Source organism: Aotus nancymaae, unplaced genomic scaffold (assembly GCF_030222135.1).
Source record: "Aotus nancymaae isolate 86718 unplaced genomic scaffold, 86718_ANA_hifiasm-v0.15.2.pri h1tg000011l, whole genome shotgun sequence".
Taxonomy (NCBI): domain Eukaryota; kingdom Metazoa; phylum Chordata; class Mammalia; order Primates; family Aotidae; genus Aotus; species Aotus nancymaae.
The window spans coordinates 53280496-53301761 of NW_026988422.1; the positions used below are offsets into that span (position 1 = coordinate 53280496).

The 21266-nt window shown below is 50.1% G+C and overlaps 1 protein-coding gene across 1 annotated transcript in view; it reads left to right on the forward strand.

Moving 5' to 3' along the window:
- Positions 1 to 7722: 7722 nt before the first annotated feature.
- PLEKHD1 (pleckstrin homology and coiled-coil domain containing D1) overlaps positions 7723 to 21266 on the forward strand; it is a 41164-nt gene continuing 27620 nt past the window's right edge. The window contains exon 1 of the mRNA XM_012438276.2: positions 7723 to 7910. Within this exon, the coding sequence (XP_012293699.1) occupies positions 7762 to 7910 (149 nt within the window). The 5' untranslated portion in view covers positions 7723 to 7761. The remainder of the gene's footprint in view (positions 7911 to 21266) is intronic.

Below are 21266 nucleotides of genomic sequence, written 5' to 3' on the forward strand. Positions count from 1 at the left end.
CTCTCTCCACCCACTCAGCATGGAAATAAAGGAAAATCTGAGTTCCCTCAAGGGCAATTCCAGGCACCTAGCTAGCCCTAAGAAACAGGTAAGCAACTTGATAAGCAAGAAGGCAAGAGTATCCTTAAACAATAACCAAGGAAGTTAGAGTCTCAAAAAGTTCAGTTCCCTACAGAAACTAAAGATAACATCTTACCATATTTTCCTGAGTTGTTTTTCAGAAATCCAGACCCCCACAAAATGATCTGCTGGCACATAGACCTCAGGTAAAGGGGAACTGAGGACTGAACTCTGACCACCTATTCGCCACCATGGGCCAGAGCTGTAATATGTAAATTTTCGGTGCCGCAAAAGAAGTAGCACTTGAATATAAATTTCCTCAGCAAGACAATTTACTGCTATAGAAGGGTGTGGCTGACAGATGGAACAATGGCCAGTGCACACCTGGACAAGGGAGAGGAAAGTGTTCTTATTCCTGACTGAGGTAGCCCCTACTGCTGTGTTGTTTCCCTATTGGCTAGGGTTAGACTGCACAGTCTAGGCTGATTCTGATTGGCTGTTTTAAAGAGAGCAGGGGTAAGAGCCAGAGTAGCAGGTGGGTAGTTTGGCAGGAAGGATGGTTACAGGACAGGTCAGAGCAGGTAACCAGAGGTAACTCAGATCAAAGCCGGTGACCGGAGCAGGTGACCAGGATGAGTCAGGACAAAGCAGGGGACCAGGGGAACAGATGTGAACTACTGATTAGAACTGGTGGAAAAGGTTGTTTACTGAAACTACAAGGAAGTTCAACTTTAAAATGGAGGAAAGAACTGAACATACTGACATCCTGATTCTTTGAAAAGAAATTGAGAACTCATTGTATCCATCAGAGCTAACATTCTTTTCTGCTAACTCCAAATTTTTAGACAAAGTTTTGCCTCCTTTACCAATTGCAAATCAGAAAACCTTCATGAATTCACCTGTGACCCGTGCCCCACCACCCTCCTTGAGATGTCTACCTTTTTAGGTCAAGGCAACGTATAGTCTCCATATGTTAATGTATGGTGTATGATTTTGCTTGTAACCGCTGCCTTTAAAAAGTCTTACCTGTAAACTGTCTGGGAGTTCTGGTCTGAAGCATGAGCTGCCAGATTCTCCTTTCTTGGCGCCCTGCAATAAATGCCTCACTTTCTTTAACTGCAATCCCCATGTTAGTGTTTGGCTTTGCTCTGCTGGGTGTGTGGATGCAAATTCAGTTTATTAACAAAACCAGAAAAGAACATGCTATTGAACCTGGAAAAAAAAATTCCAAGATAATACGATGCAGAGAGTTAGATGTCCTGCCCATCCCCTTCTTTTTTAAAAAAGAGATTGGCGATCTCATTCTGTCACCCAGGCTGGAGTGTGGTGGTGTAATCACAGCTCAATGTGACTTCGAATTCTTGGGCTCAATTGATCCTCCTGCCTCAGCCTCCCAAAGTTCTGGGAGTATAGGTGTGAACCACTGTCCCTGGTTAGCCCCCTTTTGATATATGAAGATGAGAGTGTTTTAAAGTGACTTGCCCAATATCTTCTCATTGAGTAAAGATGAAGCTAACCCTGGTGCCCAGCCTCTGGCACCTGGTCCTATGAATTGCTCATTATGTTCTAGATGAGGGGCTAGCACCTTGGCTTTCCCTTAGATGGTTCTGGGAGAGTGTGTGAGATCATAACAATAAATGGCTATGGGCTTACTGGCCAGACTCAACACCGCTGCCTCTTACCCTTCCCAAGATATACTTGCTCTTAGAAGCCAAATTAATGTATCTTCTAATCCACACATCACACACAAGAGGGAGCACTGAATACCTTCAGCATGTCAGCACAGAGTGCTGCCCACAGGCGATGCCAGTGGGTACCAAGAGCCAATGTTAGTGCTGTAGAGTAGCTGGCAGGCTGACAGGATGGTTTGGTTTTCCAGCCACCCCCAGAAACACTTCTGCATTAGCAACATTGGGTGTGAGTGATTACTGGGCAGTGAGAGGGTGGGGAGGGTAGAACCCTCGCAAGAGGCTGGCCCTGCTGATGAGAACAGAGCCCATCTAGTCTAGTGCCAGGGAGCTCAAGTGGAGAGAGACCTCGAAGCGGGGGCCTGCTTATGTGGCTTCAGGCTCTGCTTCCCCACAGGCAGGCGAGACTTCCCACAGGGCTCTGGGGACCCTGCTCTCCAGCACCCCCAGAGATGGCTCAACTAGTCTTCTGTGCTCACACGGCCTCCATGGCTCTCCCTCCCCCATAGTCCTTTGACCTACTGGCTTTGCGCCTTTATGTGGTGCTTTTTACCCCGCCTCACCTCTCTCCTGGGTTGCCCTGGGGGAACCCCAGCCCTGCACAGGTAGAGGAGCCTAAGGCCCATTCTGGTCTTAGGAAATCTGATCAAAGTAGAAATATAATTCAACCAAGGGGAGGAGGAAGTGGCATCAGAAAAGGCATCACTGCTGGGCGCAGTGGCTCACAGCTGTAATCGCAGCATTTTGGGGGGCTGAGGCAGGCAGATCACTTGAGGTCAGGAGTTTTGAGACCAGCCTAGCCAACATGGCAAAATCCTTTCTTTACTGAAAATACAAAAATTAGTTGGACGTGATGGCGTGCACCTGTAATCCCAACTACTCCAGAGGCTGAGGCATGAGAATCACCTGAACCTGGGAGGTGGAGGTTGCAGTGAGCCAAGATCGAGCCACTGCACTCAAGTCTGGGTGACAGAGTGAGACTCTGTCTCAAAAAAAAGGCATCACTGCTGGGTTCAGTAGCTCATGCCTATAATCCCAGCAACAGGAGGATCTTTTGAGTCCAGTAGTTCAAGGCTAGCCTGGGCAACATAGCAAGACCCCAAGGCCCTATTTCAAAAAAAAAAATTAATTAGTCAGATGTTTTGGCATGTACCTGTAATCCCAGCTTCTTGGGAGACTGAGGGGAGAGGATTGTTTGAGCTCAGGAGTTTGAGGCTCAGTGAGCTATGATGGGATCACTGCACTCCAGCCAGAGCAACCCTCTCTTAAAATAATAATAAGAATTTTTTAAAAGAAAAGCCATTACAAAAGAAGTTATTTGATAATGAGTACCAGCTCGGCCATAGAGAATCCCACCCAGGCAGCACTGAAGCAACTGAGAGGCAGACACCCAGATAGAACAGCAAAGTGGGTATATCCGGGGGGCCAGCACCCTTCCAAGCTGAGAACCTCAGGGGTTGACAGCATTCCAGGCTGAAGGCCCCAGTAGACTCTGACCCATGCATTTATTCTCTCTGAACAAGTGATCATTATTAACAAACAGGTGTTCGGTATTTTCTCATAACACAAAACACTCCAAGTAGGCAGCTGGTGCCCACTTACCGGCTTACTGATCACAAACAACCTAAAAAGTATGAGCCACCACACCCAGCCTGAAGTATAAGATCGGAGAGACAGATTGCCTGCAGTATTCACACATTTCCTTACCATGGGCTAGTCACTTAAAATGGCCATGCTAATACTTGTTTCATGGAACAATAGTGACTATCAAATCAGCCTGCAGACTATGGATAAAAGCAACATCATAAAAATGTATGTTCAAGCCTGGGCAAGATAGTGAGATCTCATCTCTTAAAAATAATAATAATTTGGCCGGGCATGGTGGCTCACGCCTGTAATCCCAGCACTTTGGGAGGCCGAGGCGGGTGGATCACGAGGTCAAGAGATCGAGACCATCCTGGTCAACATGGTGAAACCCCGTCTCTACTAAAAATACAAAAAATTAGCTGGGCATGGTGGCGTGTGCCTGTAATCCCAGCTACTCAGGAGGCTGAGGCAGGAGAATTGCCTGAACCCGGGAGGCGGAGGTTGCGGTGAGCTGAGATCGCGCCATTGCACTCCAGCCTGGGTAACAAGAGTGAAACTCCGTCTCAAAAAATAGTAATAATAATAATAATAATAATTTTTTAAAATAGCAGAATGTGGTGGCACACATCTGTAGTCCCAGCTAGTCAGGAGGCTGAGATGAAAGGATCACTTGAGCTCAGGAGGTCGAGGCTACAGTGAGCTATAATCACTGCTGCTGTACTAGAGCCCGGATGGGAGTGAGACCCTGCCTCTAACAACAACAAAAAGTATGTTCATTATTAGGAGTCTATCCCTGAGCACAGCTAGAATTTTATAGCACACGTAGAGTTGCATCTTCAGTTCTGTGGGAAGTTAAGCCCTAGGTGAGTTGACAATTTAGAAAAATTCCTGAAAAAAGAGGAAAGACTGGAAGTGGTGTAGTATTTCCTAGACTGCACTTGACTTCACATGATAGTGTGCTGCAAGGTGAAGGGGAAGGGCTTAGCCCTCAGACCAAACTTCAGCTGGCCACTTTTCCTCATTCAACACAAATGTAGGACCTATATCATGTTCTAGGAAATTACTAGTTATGTGACTTAGGTAGACAACTCTTTTGAACTTTTCTTATCTGGAAAACTAAAAATAATGTGTATATACCTCATGAGTCTATTGTAAAAATTAAGTAAAATGGGTCCATTGTAAAGAAGATATTAGAACATCAGCTCTGCATCACTCCTGACTGGTCTCAGTTCCTGGCAAGATTAGGCAGCCCCGACCCACTTGGTCTGGGGCACTGGATTGCCACCTGGCTTGTTCTGTCTTCTGCAGAACTCAGCCAGGCATTCAGCACTCCTACCAGCTGGGGTAGAGAACACAATGGAAGCAGAAACAGCTTCTCCAAAGGCTGACCTGGTGCGGTCTTGCTGGTTAGTCAAGGGGAACAGAAGCCACTCAAGTATCTAGTGGTTGATTAAACTCCTGCTGTTTGCCTCAGAGCATTCCTTCCACCCAGCCTTAACTGCTAGTATCTAAGGTCTATCCAGACATCCTGCATGCAGAGGGAATACGTGAAGATTAGTTTCTCTGTGTCATTGAAGAAATCAGCCTTCGCCTGGATTATCTGGGCTCACTGGGCCCTTCTGTGAAGGACTTTTTTCAAATGATTGCAGGCATCCTGACTTTCCCTGGCCCATGGCTCACAAGCTCACCACTAGTCCTCATCACCAGCAGCCAAAGCTGCAACTGAACTGATTCAGCAGAAAAGAAACGAATGTACTAAAAGGATATTGGGAGAGCCAGGGAGCCGGGCCTGCGGTGAAGCTTCCAGGAACCATATGTAAGACTGTGCTGCAGAAGTTGTTGGATGAGAATGCTGCAGCCACCCACGAGTTCTTGCTGGTGCTGTTTGTGCACTGCTAGGACCCCACCTCCCTGTGATTACTGCGGCACCCACCACACACGCTGCTGCCGCCCCAGGAGCACACAGCTGTTACCCAAAGCACGTCAGATGTGTGTGCCACCATGTTCCCTTGAAAAGTGCACACCTGTGTATGCTTTGTCCTCATGTTTGTCACCTGCAACTCAAAGTCAGGTGTCCCTGACTGGTGAACTTCAGACCACAGGCTCCTAATGCAAGTTTTCTAGCTTCCATCTTAGAAAAGCAGGACACCTGTAATTCCAATACTTTGGGAGGCAGAGGTGGGAGGATCACTTGTGGCTAGGAATTCAAGACCAGCCTGGACAACATAGCAAGACCTCATCGAAAGAAAGAAAGAGAGAGAGAGAGAGAGGAGAGAAAGGAAGGAAGGAGGGAAGGAAGGGGAAGAAGGAAAGAAGGAAAGAAAGAAAGAGGAAGAGAGAAAGAGAGAAAAGGAAAGGAAAAGGAAAAAAGAAAAGAAAACAGGGTTCCAAAAGTGGAAAAATTTCCAAGTGTTAGAACATGTATCAGAAATAGACATATATATATATATATAAAATGTCCACTTTGTACTCTGGCCTTGGGCTCTCAGTCCCATCTCCTTCCACCTGATGGACCCAGACCTAGGGCCCTCTGTTAAGGCTTGGCCTGAGATGTTCTGCAGGGGGTCCTGAGCCATGAGAGAAGTGCACGGAAGTCAGATGAGCATCTCTGGACAGTGAGCAACAACGGGGTGCTGCCTGGGCTTGGGAACCCTAGAGGGGGTTAAGGGAAGGGTGCCAGGGTGGTGATGAGCTAGTCATAAAATGGGAGATCTAGGATGGCCTTGGGGAACATCTAGTGGGCGTCACACATCTAAATGCCTGCAGATTGGGGCCAGGCAGGTCAGACAATAGGGAATGATGGGGACTGTGGGGATGCCCCTTTAGGCATTACGTTCAAAACTTAAGTCTACTGTGCAAAGGTGGTAAAAATGATACAAGTGGTTCTTTCTTGTATCATTGGGCATGAAGAAACTGCAGGTGATGGAAATGTTCTGTATGCTGCTTTGGGTGGGGTTACATCTTCATCAAAGAAACAACTTAGATCTGTGCATTTTACTATCAAGTATAACTCAATTTTTAAACTTGGGGCAAGTTCATAAAGACTGTCTGCAAACTGATCTGGTTCTCGGGCTAGTCATTTGCAAACTTCTATTGCAATCCGACTTCCTTTATCTCACAAGTGAGGAGTCAGAGACCCGGAGTGGGTCTCCTACCTTTCCCCTCTGAGTGGCGCAAGTCCTGACTGCCCAGAGGCGGCCCAGGCTCCTCGGCCTGGAAAAGCGCGACTGCGGCGTGGTCTGGCGGCGGCCGCTCACTGCGCCTTCTGCACGCCTGGCCGGTGGCGCGGAGCAGGCAGCTGTGCCAGCCTAGCATTTCCACCTGCCGGGAGGAGGCGGTCCCCCGGGGCCGGGCCGGCGTCTCGCTGGCCTGAAAATGAGCCGGTCACCCCAAAGGCCAACTCCGAAAGGAGCGGAAGTGGATGAAACAGCCGGCCCCAGGGAGCGCCGGCCAGGCACGCAGATAAATCACGGACACACATTGCACAGATCGCTCCAGACTGGCGTTGACTGCCAAATGCCGACACAGACACGGCTGAGTTCCAGGAAGAGAAAGCCGATCCGATCCGCGCGAGGTGGCGGCGGCGGAGCAAAGGGAAATCCACCTGAGGGGGCGGGAGGGGCACCCAGCCTTGATGGAGACCCTCCCCGGGCGGGCACTTCGGGCACTTCCCGAAGTCCTACCGGCCACCCGCCTGCCCGGGGAGGCGCCAGCATCAGGCATCGCCACTTCACGCGGGAAAAGCCGGGCCGCCACAGTTCCCAGAGCCACAGGGACTGCGGTGGAATTCCAGGCCGGGTGTGCGACCCCCCGCCCTCGCTCCGTCCTCTCCTCCAGCCCGAGGCGAGCAGGTGTCTGCAGGGGTGCCTCCGAGCCCCTTCCAAGGCGGACTTGGTCCCAGTCTCCAAGTCTGCGCTGCACGCCGAGGGGGACCCGGGAGTGGGGTTGGGCGCACGGGGTGGGGGCGGGGACGCTCTGCGGCCGGGTCCCCGGACCCCGCGACTAGCCGGGACCTTCGGGACGCACGAAGCCCGGCCCTCCAGCCGGCGCCCGCCCTGATTGGCGCCCACGGCAGGCCTCCCGCCGGCTCACCTGCCACTCCCAGCCAATCGCGGCCACCAGAATTGGGGCTGTCGCCGCGGGGAGGGAGACGTGCCGCGGGCCCACGGCTGAGCCGCCCTCCCCGCCGAGTTCCCGTCCGGCCCTCGGCAATCCCAAGCCCGAGCTGCCGGCTGCGCGCCCCGCGCTCCCTTCTCGCCACGTCTTACCTCCCGCGCGCTTTGATGCGGCAGCTTCAGGCCGGGGCCGCTCCGCTTCTCCGATCGCTGGGACCCACCCCGACGGCTCCGCCCTCGCCCCTCGCCCTGCGTGCCTGCCGACCCCGGGGAGGTGGGGTCCGGGCCGGGCACAACCCCGCTGAGGCAGCATGTTCACGTCCAAGTCCAACTCGGTGTCGCCCTCGCCGTCCCTGGAGCAGGCCGACTCGGACGCGCTGGACATCAGCACCAAAGTGCAGCTCTACGGCGTACTGTGGAAGCGGCCTTTCGGGAGGCCGTCGGCCAAGTGGTCCCGGCGGTGAGTGCCCCCCCGCGCCCCGAGGGGACCGCCGGGAGAGAGCCCCGGGCCTTGGCACCCCTCTCACCCCCTTCAGTAGCCGTCCTGCCTCTGCCTTCCTGTGTGACCTTGGCGTCACCCCGTTTCACTCTACACTGGCTCCCGCCGGAAGATGTGGACCTTAGTCTGGGCCAGGACAATGGGGATGGGGCCCCTGCCCTGGGGCGGTGGCGAATTGTCTATGGAATGAACCTGAGCCTCGAGTGGGAACGCTGGGTGTGGGCAGAAGAGACCCTGGCCGGGGTGGGATCCCAGCTGGGTCAGGTCAGGCCAGACTGAGGCGAGGGAGAAACTCCATCTCTAGCCAAAGATGACAAAGATGCCCTTTTGGGACCCCCACTGTCAATTCCATCGTCTTTACAACCCCTCATCCAGGCCGCAAGGACCAGGCCTAGTCTCCCTCCCGCCAACCACCCACCCTTACACGGAGAGGGACCTGGCTCTTCCGAAAGGCTCAGGCCAGGGAGGGAGGAAGGGTCAGGAAGGGTGCTTGTCCCTGGGGAAGTGACCTTGGTAACCCCTCCAGCTGTCCCTTGAAATGATTTTTTTAAAAGTGAGTACAGGGAAAAGAGATTCCAGTGCTTCAGGCGGAAGAGCTGGAAAGGAGGGAGGCAGCTAGAGTGAGGTAGGGGATAGATAGGTCCTGCCAAGGATTGATCCTTTGAAAGGGATGATGGGGAGAGACAGGGTAGTCCCAGACATCCTTCAGCACCAGCTGCCTGGTCCCCAACTCAGAGGAGACTCCCCAACATCGGTAGCCACTCTCCACTTACAAATGAGCCAGGGAGGTATTGGGAGAAGAGGGGGTTCACACCCTGGACTTGCAGGAAGCTCCCAACTGGCTTCAGGTGCTGTGGACCATTTTCTCAACAGTTTCCACTCTCCAATCAATTTCAGTTCTGAGATTTACTACTGATATGGCCTGGAGAAGCAGACCCTGTCCAGCCCTTTCCTGGAGGTGTGACCCTTCCTGGAAACCAGGGGTATCCAGATGCCCCTTCCCCATCCCACACTATGAGTCTGCCCCCAAGCAGTGGGGGGCCTCCAGTGTTCCTAGGACCACAGATCACGTGGATGTGGTAGTGGGGGATGCTGATGTTCTGTTCTGATGAATAATTCAGTGTTTCTAGAAGACTGCAGAACAAATGGAGCCATGAACAGTATCTCACATTTTACGTCTCTGGTTTCATGTTGTTTTGTTACTTCTGACAGGTTTCTCTCTGGGATTTAATGGAATACAGGCTCCTTGAGCTCCTCCAAAGTTGAGCTTATCTCTGACTCCCTAAATGGAGACTTGGAGCAGCATGGAGAGTATTTGGGGAGCTTCCAGGGTTGTGCTATGTGAGCTACAGCCCCTGGGGGCCAGGAGCAGCCTTGTCTGTGCCAAGGCACTCGAGTGGGGGTGGAAAGGCTGTGTGTAGATTCAAGTGCAGAATATCTTCCCCCACCACCCATCTCTCTTCTGCCTTAGCAGTTCCAGATAGCCAATCTTTCTTTTCCATTGGGTCTGGCTGCTATTCTGGGTCCTGTCAACCAAGACTTCTCTTGCCAGACATTTTCATCTGACTGCATCTCTAGAAAATGCTAGGTGCCTGTGACCCCCCAGGGTCAGGTGTACAGGCCATAGGCCCCCAGCAAAAGCACAGTGGTAGTGCCAAGGAGGCTTGGAGAGGTTTAGCCTCCCCCACCCAGACTCTCCATCTTCTCCATCCACTACCGTGGTCCCCACAGTCACCCAAAAACTACCCAATCAGAATCTGAACAGTATGTATGCTCTGCAAATATAGCTTCAAGTCAAGTCCTCTAGTCCCCCTTCTAAGGAGATTGTTACCTGGGTAGAAATTCCTTTGTAGGAATTCTGGAGCTACCATTGTGCAGAGACTACCCCTCACCTGGGGTTCAAGAAAGAACTAACATCCCACCTGCCCACTCTAGGCCTCTATGCTCTCAGTTCTGGGAATACACAACACACATACACACACACACACACACACACACACACACATACACACATGCCATTTAGCCTTGGATCAGTGACAGAGCCAGCCAGAGAGGCCCTGGGTATGAGGGAGAATGATGCCCAGTCCCTCTCACTTCCCATCAGGGCCTCCTGGGCCCCACCTTCCCATTTGCAAAGTGGAGTCTCAGGTCAGCTAATTAGCAGCCACAGGAAGACTTGGGGACAGAGCAGCTCAGGGCCGCCACTGCAGAGCCTTGCCATTAGGGCGATCAATGGCTGGGGCAGCTGAGGGGAGGGGGCCTGGAAAGGCTTGTTGCTGCATTAATAAAGAATGGGCTGGATAGAACTGGCTGTGGCCGGCTGGGTTCCATAAAACCTTTTCCACTCAGGGTCGGTCTTAGGACCTGTGCCTCCAGCCTCCACTGCCCAAGCAGCTGTGCCTGCCTGGGGTGGGAAGATGCCCTTGAGCTGAAGGGTCAACTTCTGTCCTGTGGGCAACAAAAGGGGCAGGGAATCAAAAGCATTAATTAGCAGAGATCAGATAATCTGGGAGAAGTGTCTAGAAGGGAAGACTGTTGACTGTGTCCTCACCTTGGTCTGTGAGCAGTGGTGACGGAAGTGCCAAGACCTGGCAAAGACCTGGGCAGCGCCAAGACAAAGAGGAAGGGGGCGGGAGGTCTCGGCCTCAACCAGTGTTGTGTTGTGGGGGCTTGGCCTCGGCTGATTCTTTCCTGAGATTGAATGCATTTGCCAGCCTTCTATTCCCCCTCCCAAATCCCTCCTGAACACCTCCCAAGGCCAGAGCCCTTGAGAGAAGGACCTACACACTTCCTTCCTGCAGCAGGAGCATCTATACTCCTCCTTATCCCTCCTTCTCCCCAGGGGCAAGGTAGCCAGTAGGTCCTGAGTCCAGCCCAGCAGCAGTTTACTCTTACAGAACATTATTGGGTCCCTGACTCAGGGAGCTGAGATTCATGGTGTCCACCCAGTGCCAGGAGAGCTGTGGAGACAGTGGCCATGTGTCCCAAATCTCAGGCCACAACCTGCACAGTGTATAAAGATTATCTGCGCAGATGAGGGTCACCATACCAAAAAGACTGGAGGAGACTTTCTTCCCACAGAGATTTAGGGCCCAGGGTTTTGACTTTGGCACTCAGCACTGCTTTGCAGAAGTGACACCAATGCAGAGCTTTCCCAGAGCAGAGAGAAGAGCCTAGCATGTCAGGACCATGGCACCAGGCTCAGCCTCACCCTAGTGACACTAGGGTTTGGTCTCATGTTCTGGCACCCCTGGCATCGCCCTAAGCTGGCTGTGTGAAGTGTCCCCAAGCACAGTTGTAACTTTTGTGCTGTGGAGGATGCCTCTAGGACCCTCTTTAAAAAATAAACTTCTATTCTTCAAACTTCTACCAGAGTGGCAACATAAGGTGTGGGGAACAGTGACCAGGCGGCAGATGAGGGGCAGGGATGTTCTGCTAATGTGAGTGATAGGCTGGGGTGGGGACAGAGCAGAGGAGCTCTTTCAGCATTGATGGAGAAGGACTTGGGGAACCGTGTCTCTGCTTCCAGGAAAAAAAAAATAGTGACCAAATTACTTTCTTCTGAAGATTTCATAGTGTTTTTCACTCTCTGGCTCCTTGTTCCAGAGCTGCTCTCCCAAGCCCACTGATAGGAAACTGAGGCACAGAGGCAGGGGAAGGCGCCTTTTCTGAGTCTGCTCAGATTCCTCTACACGCCGCCCTCTCTCCTTTCTGCGGTGGTGGTATCCAGGTTACAAGGAATCCTTGGGTTAGGGAGATGGGCACACTCTAGGGATCAAACGGCCGTAAATGAAATGCTACGCATCAGGTCAGGCTTCACTGGGGTCATACGGTTATTTACCCAGGCCAGGTCTGCCAAAGTTAAGTGAGTTAATTGTGCAAACAAATGACACTTTTTTTCCCACCCAGTCCCCAAGGAGTTGCCCTCAGTGGCTATTGATGTCCTGTTTGAAAATGAATCTCACCTGTGTGTGGGCCAGACCTCAAGCTTGCAGACAGTTCATCTTCCTTATCTCCAGGGCTTAAAAATAACAAAGTAATTGCTTCTGAGAGCAGCTGTGGGTGTGGCAGAAAGTGAATCTAAGGCCGGGCATGGTGCTCACACCTGTAAACCCAGCACTTTGAGAGGCTGAGGTGGGTGAATCACTTGAGGTCAGGAGTTGGAGATCAGCCTGGCCAACATGGTGAAACCCTGTCTCTACTAAAAATACAAAAATTAGCCAGGTGTGGTGGTGGGTGACTGCAATCCCATCTACTCAGGAGGCTGAGGCAAGAGAATCGCTTGAACCTGGGAGGTGGAGGTTGCAGGGAGCCAGGATGGAGCCACTGCACTCCAGCCTGGGTGACACAGCAATACTCCATCTCAAGAGAAAGAAAGAAAGAGAGAGACAGAGAGAGAGAGGGAGGGAGGGGGGAGGAAGGAGGAAGGAAGAAGGAAGGAAGGAAAGAGAGAGAGAGAAAAGAAAAGAGAAAGTGAACCTAGGATTAGAGGCAGCTGCTCCAAGTTCCAGCTCCAGCTCTGCCAGTAACCAACTGCATGATACAGGCTGTGGCATTTTACCCCACTGGCCAGCAGTATCTCATCTATAGAGTGGGGGTTGGATGGGTCAAATTGTGTGCCACAGATAACCCCAGAGGTGCCTTTAATCTACTATAAGGGAATGGGGAACAAACAGGGGTACAGCTCCAAGACTCCCTGCCCACTTCAAGCAGTTCCTCTGTATTGTTATATGGGTTTTTTTTCCTTTTGAGACAGAGTCTCCTGTCACTCAGACTGGAGTGCAATGACTTGATCTCAGCTCACTGCAACCTCCGCCTTTCAGGTTCAAGTGATTGTCATCCCTCAGCCTCCTGAGTAGCTGGAATTACAGGCATGCATCACCATGCCTGGCTAATTTTTGTATTTTTTAGTAGAGATGTGGTTTTGCCATGTTGGCCAGGCTGGTCTCGAACTCCTGACTTCAGGTGATCTGCCCACCTCAGCCTCCCAAAGTGCTGGGATTACAGGTGTGAGGCACCTATTATATGTTTTACACCAGCAGTCCCCAACCTTTTTGGTACCAGGTGCCATGAATGGTTTCATGGAAGACAATTTTTCCAAGGACAGGGAGTGGGGGTGGGGTGGTTTCATCAGGTGTTAGATTCTCAGAATAAATGTGCAACCTAGATCCCTCGCCATGCAGTTTACAGTAGGGTTTGTGCTCCTATGAGAATCTCATGCTGCCGCTGATCTGACAGGAGGCAGAGCTCCGGCGGCAAAGCCAGCCATGGGGAGAAGCTATAAAAACAGAATAAGCTTCACCTGCTCACCTCCTGCTGCGTGACCTGGTTCCTAACAGGCCTTGGACTGGTACTGGCCCAGGGCCCAGGGGTTGAGCACCCTGTTTTACACATTACAGTTGTCTCACTGTTGTTGGAATAGTTTGGCTAAGTTTTTTGAATCCCCTTGGACTTGATAATCTCTCTGAACTTTAATGTGTCATGACTCATGCATTTCACAGATAGGATTCCTGCTGTTCTGCCATCTTAGACTGGATGCCAGATAAGACTCACAGGCCAGGATGAGCATTTCCTGAGCACACCAGGCCACCCAGAATGGACACAAGGGGCACATACTGGGGGCTGTGTTGTGTTGTCCACCTTCCTTCTGCCAGTTCTGAAAAGGTCACTTCTGAGGGCAGTCCTTCTGCAGCTCCACCCACTACATAGCCATTCGCAGTATCCAGGGGGCTCAGAAAAGAGGGAGACTGGCTGTTATGCCTGGGGAAGAGGGGGAAGCTAGGCTGGATGTTCACCTTCTTAGGAAATGTAACCCGTGTGTAACTCACACGTCCACTGGGCTCTTGCTGCCCTCCTGAGAGTGAGATAAATTTGGTCCCAAGACCAAATCCCATATCTAAAGGAAGTCTAAAATCCATACCAGGGTTTCTGTGAATCCCCAAGAGGCTCTAAACTAGTTTCTTTGTTTATGGATTAATTTGCTGACCAATGTACACGGTCCTTGTCACACAACCGGAGGTGGAACTCAGCTTCTCTTCCTCAGTCTCTCCAGCCTTCCACACTGCGGCATAAACACAGCGGCCTCTCATTCAAGGTATTTATGAGTCTAGCAGCCTATCCCTAAGGGAAACTGTGGCAAAGAGGAGGGCAGAGGAGGTATTTAAATTACAGAAGCACAAACATCTTCAAATTGAGTGTTAGCTCCCTGGTAGGCACCCCACCTCACTGTCACCAGAGATGATGACATCACTGTCTCGACTCTAGGATCAGCGCTCTCTCTTGACTCTTGCACCCTCCCAGGGTCCTCTCTCCTCTGCACTTTCCCAACACTTCTCCTCCCCATTGTCCTCCATGGTTTTCCCCAGATTCAAATTTCTTTCACTCTGTTATGCAAGGCCCTTTCTAGCTCCTATTCCTAAACTCTGTGGCATTTGCATCTCCCAACATTAGAGGGCTCAGCAGAGTGGATAGGCCTTTCTTTAACAAGATCTGCCCACCATAGAAGATACCTGTGGGTCTAGATAACATTTTCCTTGGCTCCAACTGGACTCATCATGAGGCAGTGGTGACCAACAAGCTCTGGTTGAGCCCTTGTTGCATTCAGAGTACTGGCGTGGGGGGCAGAAGATGGGGACAGAGCTAAAGCTTAAGAAAATCATTCTTGGGTTCCCTAAGTCATGTTGGATGGCACCTGTGCCACTCTGTGACCCAAGCTAGAGTCCTGGTCATTGTGCCATTCCAGTTCTGCTCACCCTGCCCTTATCTAACTATTCAATGAGCCTTGCTGATCTATACCTCCCAATAACTTTAATTTTCCCTTTGCCTAGTTGTGGACTTCCCCATGTCTAAAACTATAATATGACCTTACAAGTGCACTGTTTGAAACTTGCTGGCAGCTCTCCTTGTCTGCAGGAAGAAGTCCAGCATCTTCACAAGGACTGCACACTCTGCCCTGCTCTGTCTCTGGTCTCTGATCTTAACTCACTCCTTACTGCACCTCCCCTGCACCACTGCCCACCCTTTACACTTTCTGCCAATAATGACAGATATATTTTTATGACGTTAAACATACTATTATTTGCCTATGTTGTTCCCTCTGTCTGGAATGGCTCTCTCCCCCTTCCATTTCCTCCCAAATTCCCAAGATACTCCTATTCATTCTTCAAAGCCCTGCTTAGTTGTCACATCTTGGGGAACTCCCTTGGCTGGACCCCTAAACCATTGATTCCTCCCTGGTCTTCACTCTTCCTGTACCTTATGTAAACTTACAATGTTGCAATATATTATGGCACATTACAATGTTGCAGTGTACTCTCCTGGTGTCTTACAAAGTTACAGTGTACCGTAGTACGTCACAATGTTGCAGTGTGCTCTCCTGGTGTGTTGCAAAGTTACAGTGTACTGTAGTATGTTACAATGTTGCAGTGTGCTCTCCTGGTGTGTTGCAAAGTTACAGTGTACCATAGTATGTCACAATGTTGCAGTGTATGCTCCTGGTGTGTTACAAAGTTACAGTGTACTGTAGTATGTTACAATGTTGCAGTGTGCTCTCCTGGTGTGTTGCAAAGTTACAGTGTACGGTAGTATGTCACAATGTTGCAGTGTGCTCTCCTGGTGTGTTACAAAGTTACAGTGTACTGTAGTATGTCACAATGTTGCAGTGTATGCTCCTGGTATGTTACAAAGTTACAGTGTACTGTAGTATGTTACAATGTTGCAGTGTGCTCTCCTGGTGTGTTGCAAAGTTACAGTGTACCGTAGTACGTCACAATGTTGCAGTGTGCTATCCTGGTGTGTTGCAAAGTTACAGTGTACAGTAGTATGTCACAATGTTGCAGTGTACTCTCCTGGTGTGTTACAAAGTTAAAGCCTACGCTGGTGCTTTACAAGGTTGCGGTGTATGCTTCTGGTGTTTTACAACTATCCTAGCTCCCCCATTCCCAGTTGTGTGATCTGGGACACATTACTTCTCTATGCCCCAGTTTCCTCACCTACCTCATGTGAGGAGTGAATGAGTTAGCACAGTACTGTTACTAGAGCAGTGTTTAGCACCTAGCACAAAGGAGGAGCTTCATAAACTGCATTTTTTGTTTTTGTTTTTTGGGGTCTTTTGAGATAGAGTCTTGCTTTGTGGCCCAGGCTGGAGGGTAGTGGCATGATTATGGCTCACTGTAACCTCCACCTCCTGGTCTCGAGCAATACTCCTCCCTCAGCAATACTCCTACCTCAGTATTACGGCTCACTGTAACCTCCATGATTATGGCTCACTGTGACCTCCACCTCCTGGTCTCAAGCAATACTCCTACCTCAGCAATACTCCTACCTCAGTAATACTCTTACCTCAGCAATACTCCTACCTCAGCAATACTTCTACCTCAGCAATACTCCTACCTCAGTAATACTCCTACCTCAGCAATACTCCTACCTCATAATACTCCTACGTCAGCAATACTCCTACCTCAGCAATACTCCTACCTCAGTAATACTCCTACCTCATAATACTCCTACCTCAGCAATACTCCTACCTCATAATACTCCTACCTCAGTAATACTCCTACCTCAGCAATACTCCTACCTCATAATACTCCTACCTCAGCAATACTCCTACCTCAGCAATACTCCTACCTCATAATACTCCTACCTCATAATACTCCTACCTCAGCAATACTCCTACCTCAAGCAATACTCCTACCTCAGCAATACTCCTACCTCATAATACTCCTACCTCAGTAATACTCCTACCTCAGCAATACTCCTACCTCAAGCAATACTCCTACCTCAGCAATACTCCTACCTCAGCAATACTCCTACCTCAGCAATACTCCTACCTCATAATACTCCTACCTCAGCAATACTCCTACCTCAGCAATACTCCTACCTCATAATACTCCTACCTCAGTAATACTCCTACCTCAGCAATACTCCTACCTCAGCAATACTCTTACCTCAGTAATACTCCTACCTCAGCAATACTCCTACCTCATAATACTCCTACCTCAGCAATACTCCTACCTCATAATACTCCTACCTCAGCAATACTCCTACCTCAGCAATACTCCTACCTCATAATACTCCTACTTCAGCAATACTCCTACCTCAGCAATACTTCTACCTCAGTAATACTCCTACCTCAGCAATACTCCTACCTCATAATACTCCTACCTCAGTAATACTCCTACCTCAGCAATACTCCTACCTCAGCAATACTCTTACCTCAGTAATACTCCTACCTCAGCAATACTCCTACCACAGCAATACTCCTACCTCATAATACTCCTACCTCAGCAATACTCCTACCTCAGCAATACACCTACCTCAAGCAATACTCCTACCTCAGCAATACTCCTACCTCAGTAATACTCCTACCTCAGCAATACTCCTACCTCAGCAATACTCCTACCTCAGTAATACTCCTACCTCAGCAATACTCCTACCTCAGCAATACTCCTACCTCAGCAATACTCCTACCTCAGTAATACTCCTACCTCAGCAATACTACTACCTCATAATACTCCTACCTCAGCAATACTCCTACCTCAGCAATACTCCTACCTCAGTAATACTCCTACCTCAGCAATACTCCTACCACAGCAATACTCCTACCTCATAATACTCCTACCTCAGCAATACTCCTACCTCAGCAATACACCTACCTCAAGCAATACTCCTACCTCAGCAATACTCCTACCTCAGTAATACTCCTACCTCAGCAATACTCCTACCTCAGCAATACTCCTACCTCAGTAATACTCCTACCTCAGCAATACTCCTACCTCAGTAATACTCCTACCTCAGCAATACTCCTACCTCAGCAATACTCCTACCTCAGCAATACTCCTACCTCAGTAATACTCCTACCTCAGCAATACTACTACCTCATAATACTCCTACCTCAGCAATACTCCTACCTCAGCAATACTCCTACCTCAGTAATACTCCTACCTCAGCAATACTCCTACCTCATAATACTCCTACCTCAGCAATACTCCTACCTCAGCAATACTCCTACCTCCCAAGTAGCTGGTACCACAGGCACAAGCTACCATACCAGCTAATTTTTAAATTGTTTGTTGAGGCAGAGTCTCTCTATGTTGCCCAGTGTGGTCTGGACCCCTGGGATCAAGTGATCCTTCTGCCTTGGCCCCCCAAAGTACTGGGATTACAGGCATGAGCCACCATACCCAGCCAATATTAGCTATTTTTAAAATTATTGGTTTCTACACTCTCTCCTTCGACTATCGGCTACTTGAGGTCAGTAAATCATCAAGCTCCAGGGCCCGGCATAGCACCCGGCTGTACCAGGGGAATCATTCATTCTCTCTGACCTGAGCTGACCAGCAGCTTGCAGTCACTCTGCAGAGATAGCAGAGATAAGCTCTAGGAAGAGAACAAATTCCAGTCATATGTGATGAGGAGGACCAGGCATCCCAGAGCACAGCAAGTGGGAACTTGGGCTTTGTCAGCAGAGGTGACTGTGCTCTGAGCTTGCCACTTACTAGTTGCTTAATCTCTCTGTGCCTCAGTTTCCTCACTGGCTAAATAGAAAAAAAAAGCACCTTTACAACTATCCTGGCTCCCCATTCCCAGCTGTGTGATCTGGGGCATAGTATTTAACTTCTCTTAGAGTTGTTATGAGAAATTTAAGTAAGATAAAGTCAATAAAACACTTAGCAAAGTGAGTATCCTGGCACCCTGTGAATGCTCTTTAATCTGGAAATGAAAATCCTATTTTTTATGATGGGAGAGAGAAGCAGCCAGAGCTAACACAAGTCCCCACCTCACTCACGCTCTGGGCTTCACCCCAACACAAGGGGACAGACAAGGGTCACAGCTGATGGGCAAAGCTGCTCCCAGGGCTGATGTTGGGTCTGGAAGGAGGGATGGACTTCAGACAGGGGGCAGGGGGAAGCAGCAGATGCAGGGATAAGCCATGTGTTGGGAGCACAGGGAGCTGACCAGCTGGGCTGGAGCCAAGAGCTCTCTCCAGTAGCAGCCATGTGAGCACGAATGGAAAAAGAGGTCAGGGGAGACTGCAGCTTATTGTTATTGGGTCTGAACCCAATCATCATCATAATAATTATCATAAAAGTCATCATTTGTTAAATATTTACCACCATGTTCTAAGTCTTTAGGGGAGCATTATCCTGACAGCCCTATGAAATATAGGTATTATTAATTATTATTATTATTATCCTCAAGTTGCACGGGGGGGGACCTGAGGCCTAAAGCTATTAAGTCACTCGCCCCGGTCACATTGCCGGTCAGTGGCAGAGTTCTAACATTGGCGACCCCAACCTGAAACTTACGGCCTCTGGCCCATCTGTTTCCTGGCCAGGAGCTGGATGGAGCAGCTCCTTAGGCAGTGGCTGTGGGAAGTAGGTGTAGGGACTACAGTCCATGGATTCCAATCCTAGCTCCACCTCTGCCCTGGGAGTGTGGCATGGAATACACTATTTTGCCTCTAAGCCTCAGTTTCCTTATTTGTGAAGTGAGAATAATTGAGAATAAAATGCCCAACCCTCCACAGTTGTGACGTGGATCAAATACACGTGGAGCCCTTGGCACAAGAGCCAATGCATGAGGACAGCTGCAGAAACGGTGGCCATCCCTAGCCCTTGGACACAGCCAGATCAACTGCACAGGGCCTGGAGAGAGGTGGCCCCTGGCTTCCAGTCAGAATGAGACTGTTGGAGAACAAAAGAACTTTGGAAGAGGGGGTGGGAAGAGGAAGTGTTCCTCGGTGCAGGCAACTGGGGTTCTGGGAACCTGCCTGCTGAGAAGACACTGAGAAGGGCCAGCTGGAATAGCAGGGCTGTCACTGAGACAGGTTTGTAAGCAAGGCTAGACCTTTGGGTCCTAGAAGTGTGTTTGCCATATGAGCCCTTAGTTGGGCAGAACTCATTCCTGCCAGCCAGGCCATCGTCCTCCTCCTCCAGGTCCACACTAGCTCCCCTCCCTTGATCCCCACTTCCACCCAAGCCAACCTGGAGACAGCTGCAGCCAGGCTGGGTGTGGCATGTGTGACATGTGGGCCTTTCACAATCCCTACTGAAGTCTGGCCCGCACAGGACAAAGGCTACCCTGAGGGTCCACCTTCCTTCCCCTGCCTCTCTCTATGCTGCCTTCAGAAGCATGAGGAGAAGGAGGGACATGACATTAGGGGACACCTTCTGTGTGCCAGGCAAGTGCTGAGGGCTTTACCTGCCTCCATCCACCGGATCCTCGCTTGCCCCCTAATGATATGTGGCAACATCCCCTAATGAATCCCCCTGCATTTACCCTGACAATCTGCCCTCAACACAGCAGATGAGCCTTTTGCAATGTAATCGAGGTCCCTCCTGCTCAAAGCCCTCCAGTGGCTCCCTCTCTTACTCCGAGAAAAAGCCAGCCTCTACCAACTAGTGCTGTGACCTTCAGCAAGTCTTGCCACCCTTTGCTTCATTTCTGCTCCCATAAAATGCAGGGAACATTTCTCTTGTGGCATCATTGTGAGTGGTGTTAAGTGCATTAACAGCAGTAACTGCTTGGAATGAGGTGTGGTTTGTGGCAAGTACTAAATAAATGTTAGCTCGATCATTATTGTCATTACCATAAGAGAGCCCTCTGCAATCTGGCCCCACTGCTGTAGCCTCTCAGTTCCCTGAGAGCTAGGCACACTTCCTGCCTCAGGGCCTTTGCACATGCAGCTCCTCTGGCAGAAACACCTTTCCTACCCTCAAAGATTACCTTCTTAACTAGGCGCTCCCTGAATACCCTCTTTAATATGGTCCTGTGCCCACTCCCAATCCCCCTAACCTGCTTTATTTTCCTCCATAGCACATATCAGCCATATGACATCCCTATGTCTCATTCATTCACCCTCTGACACCCACTACATGCAAGTAGTGTAAGCTCCATGAAGACAGGGATTTTTTTCTGTCTTGCTCACAACTGCACCTCCAACACCTGGAGCAGCGCTTGGCACAGAGTGGCAACCCAGTAATTATTTGTTGACTCAATGGAGGAATCTTTACAGCAGCCCTAAGAGATGGTTTCCATACCCCCATTTTATAGAGGAAGAAAGGGGGCTTAGTAAGGCTGAGAGTTTGCCTGAGGCCACAGCTTGACAGAGGGGGGTTGGTGGACCCCAGAGCCCTGCGCCCTCCTTGTCCTGTGTCTAATGATTGTCTGCCCACCCACTTCACAGCCCTGGCACAGTGCTTTGCCCTAAGGGAGAGGGGCTCTGCAAGTGGCAGGAAGGCATGAAGGTATTTATCTGTTTCAGTCAGCTTGGGCTACTGTAACAAAATGCCGTAGACTGGGTGGCTTAAACCCTGG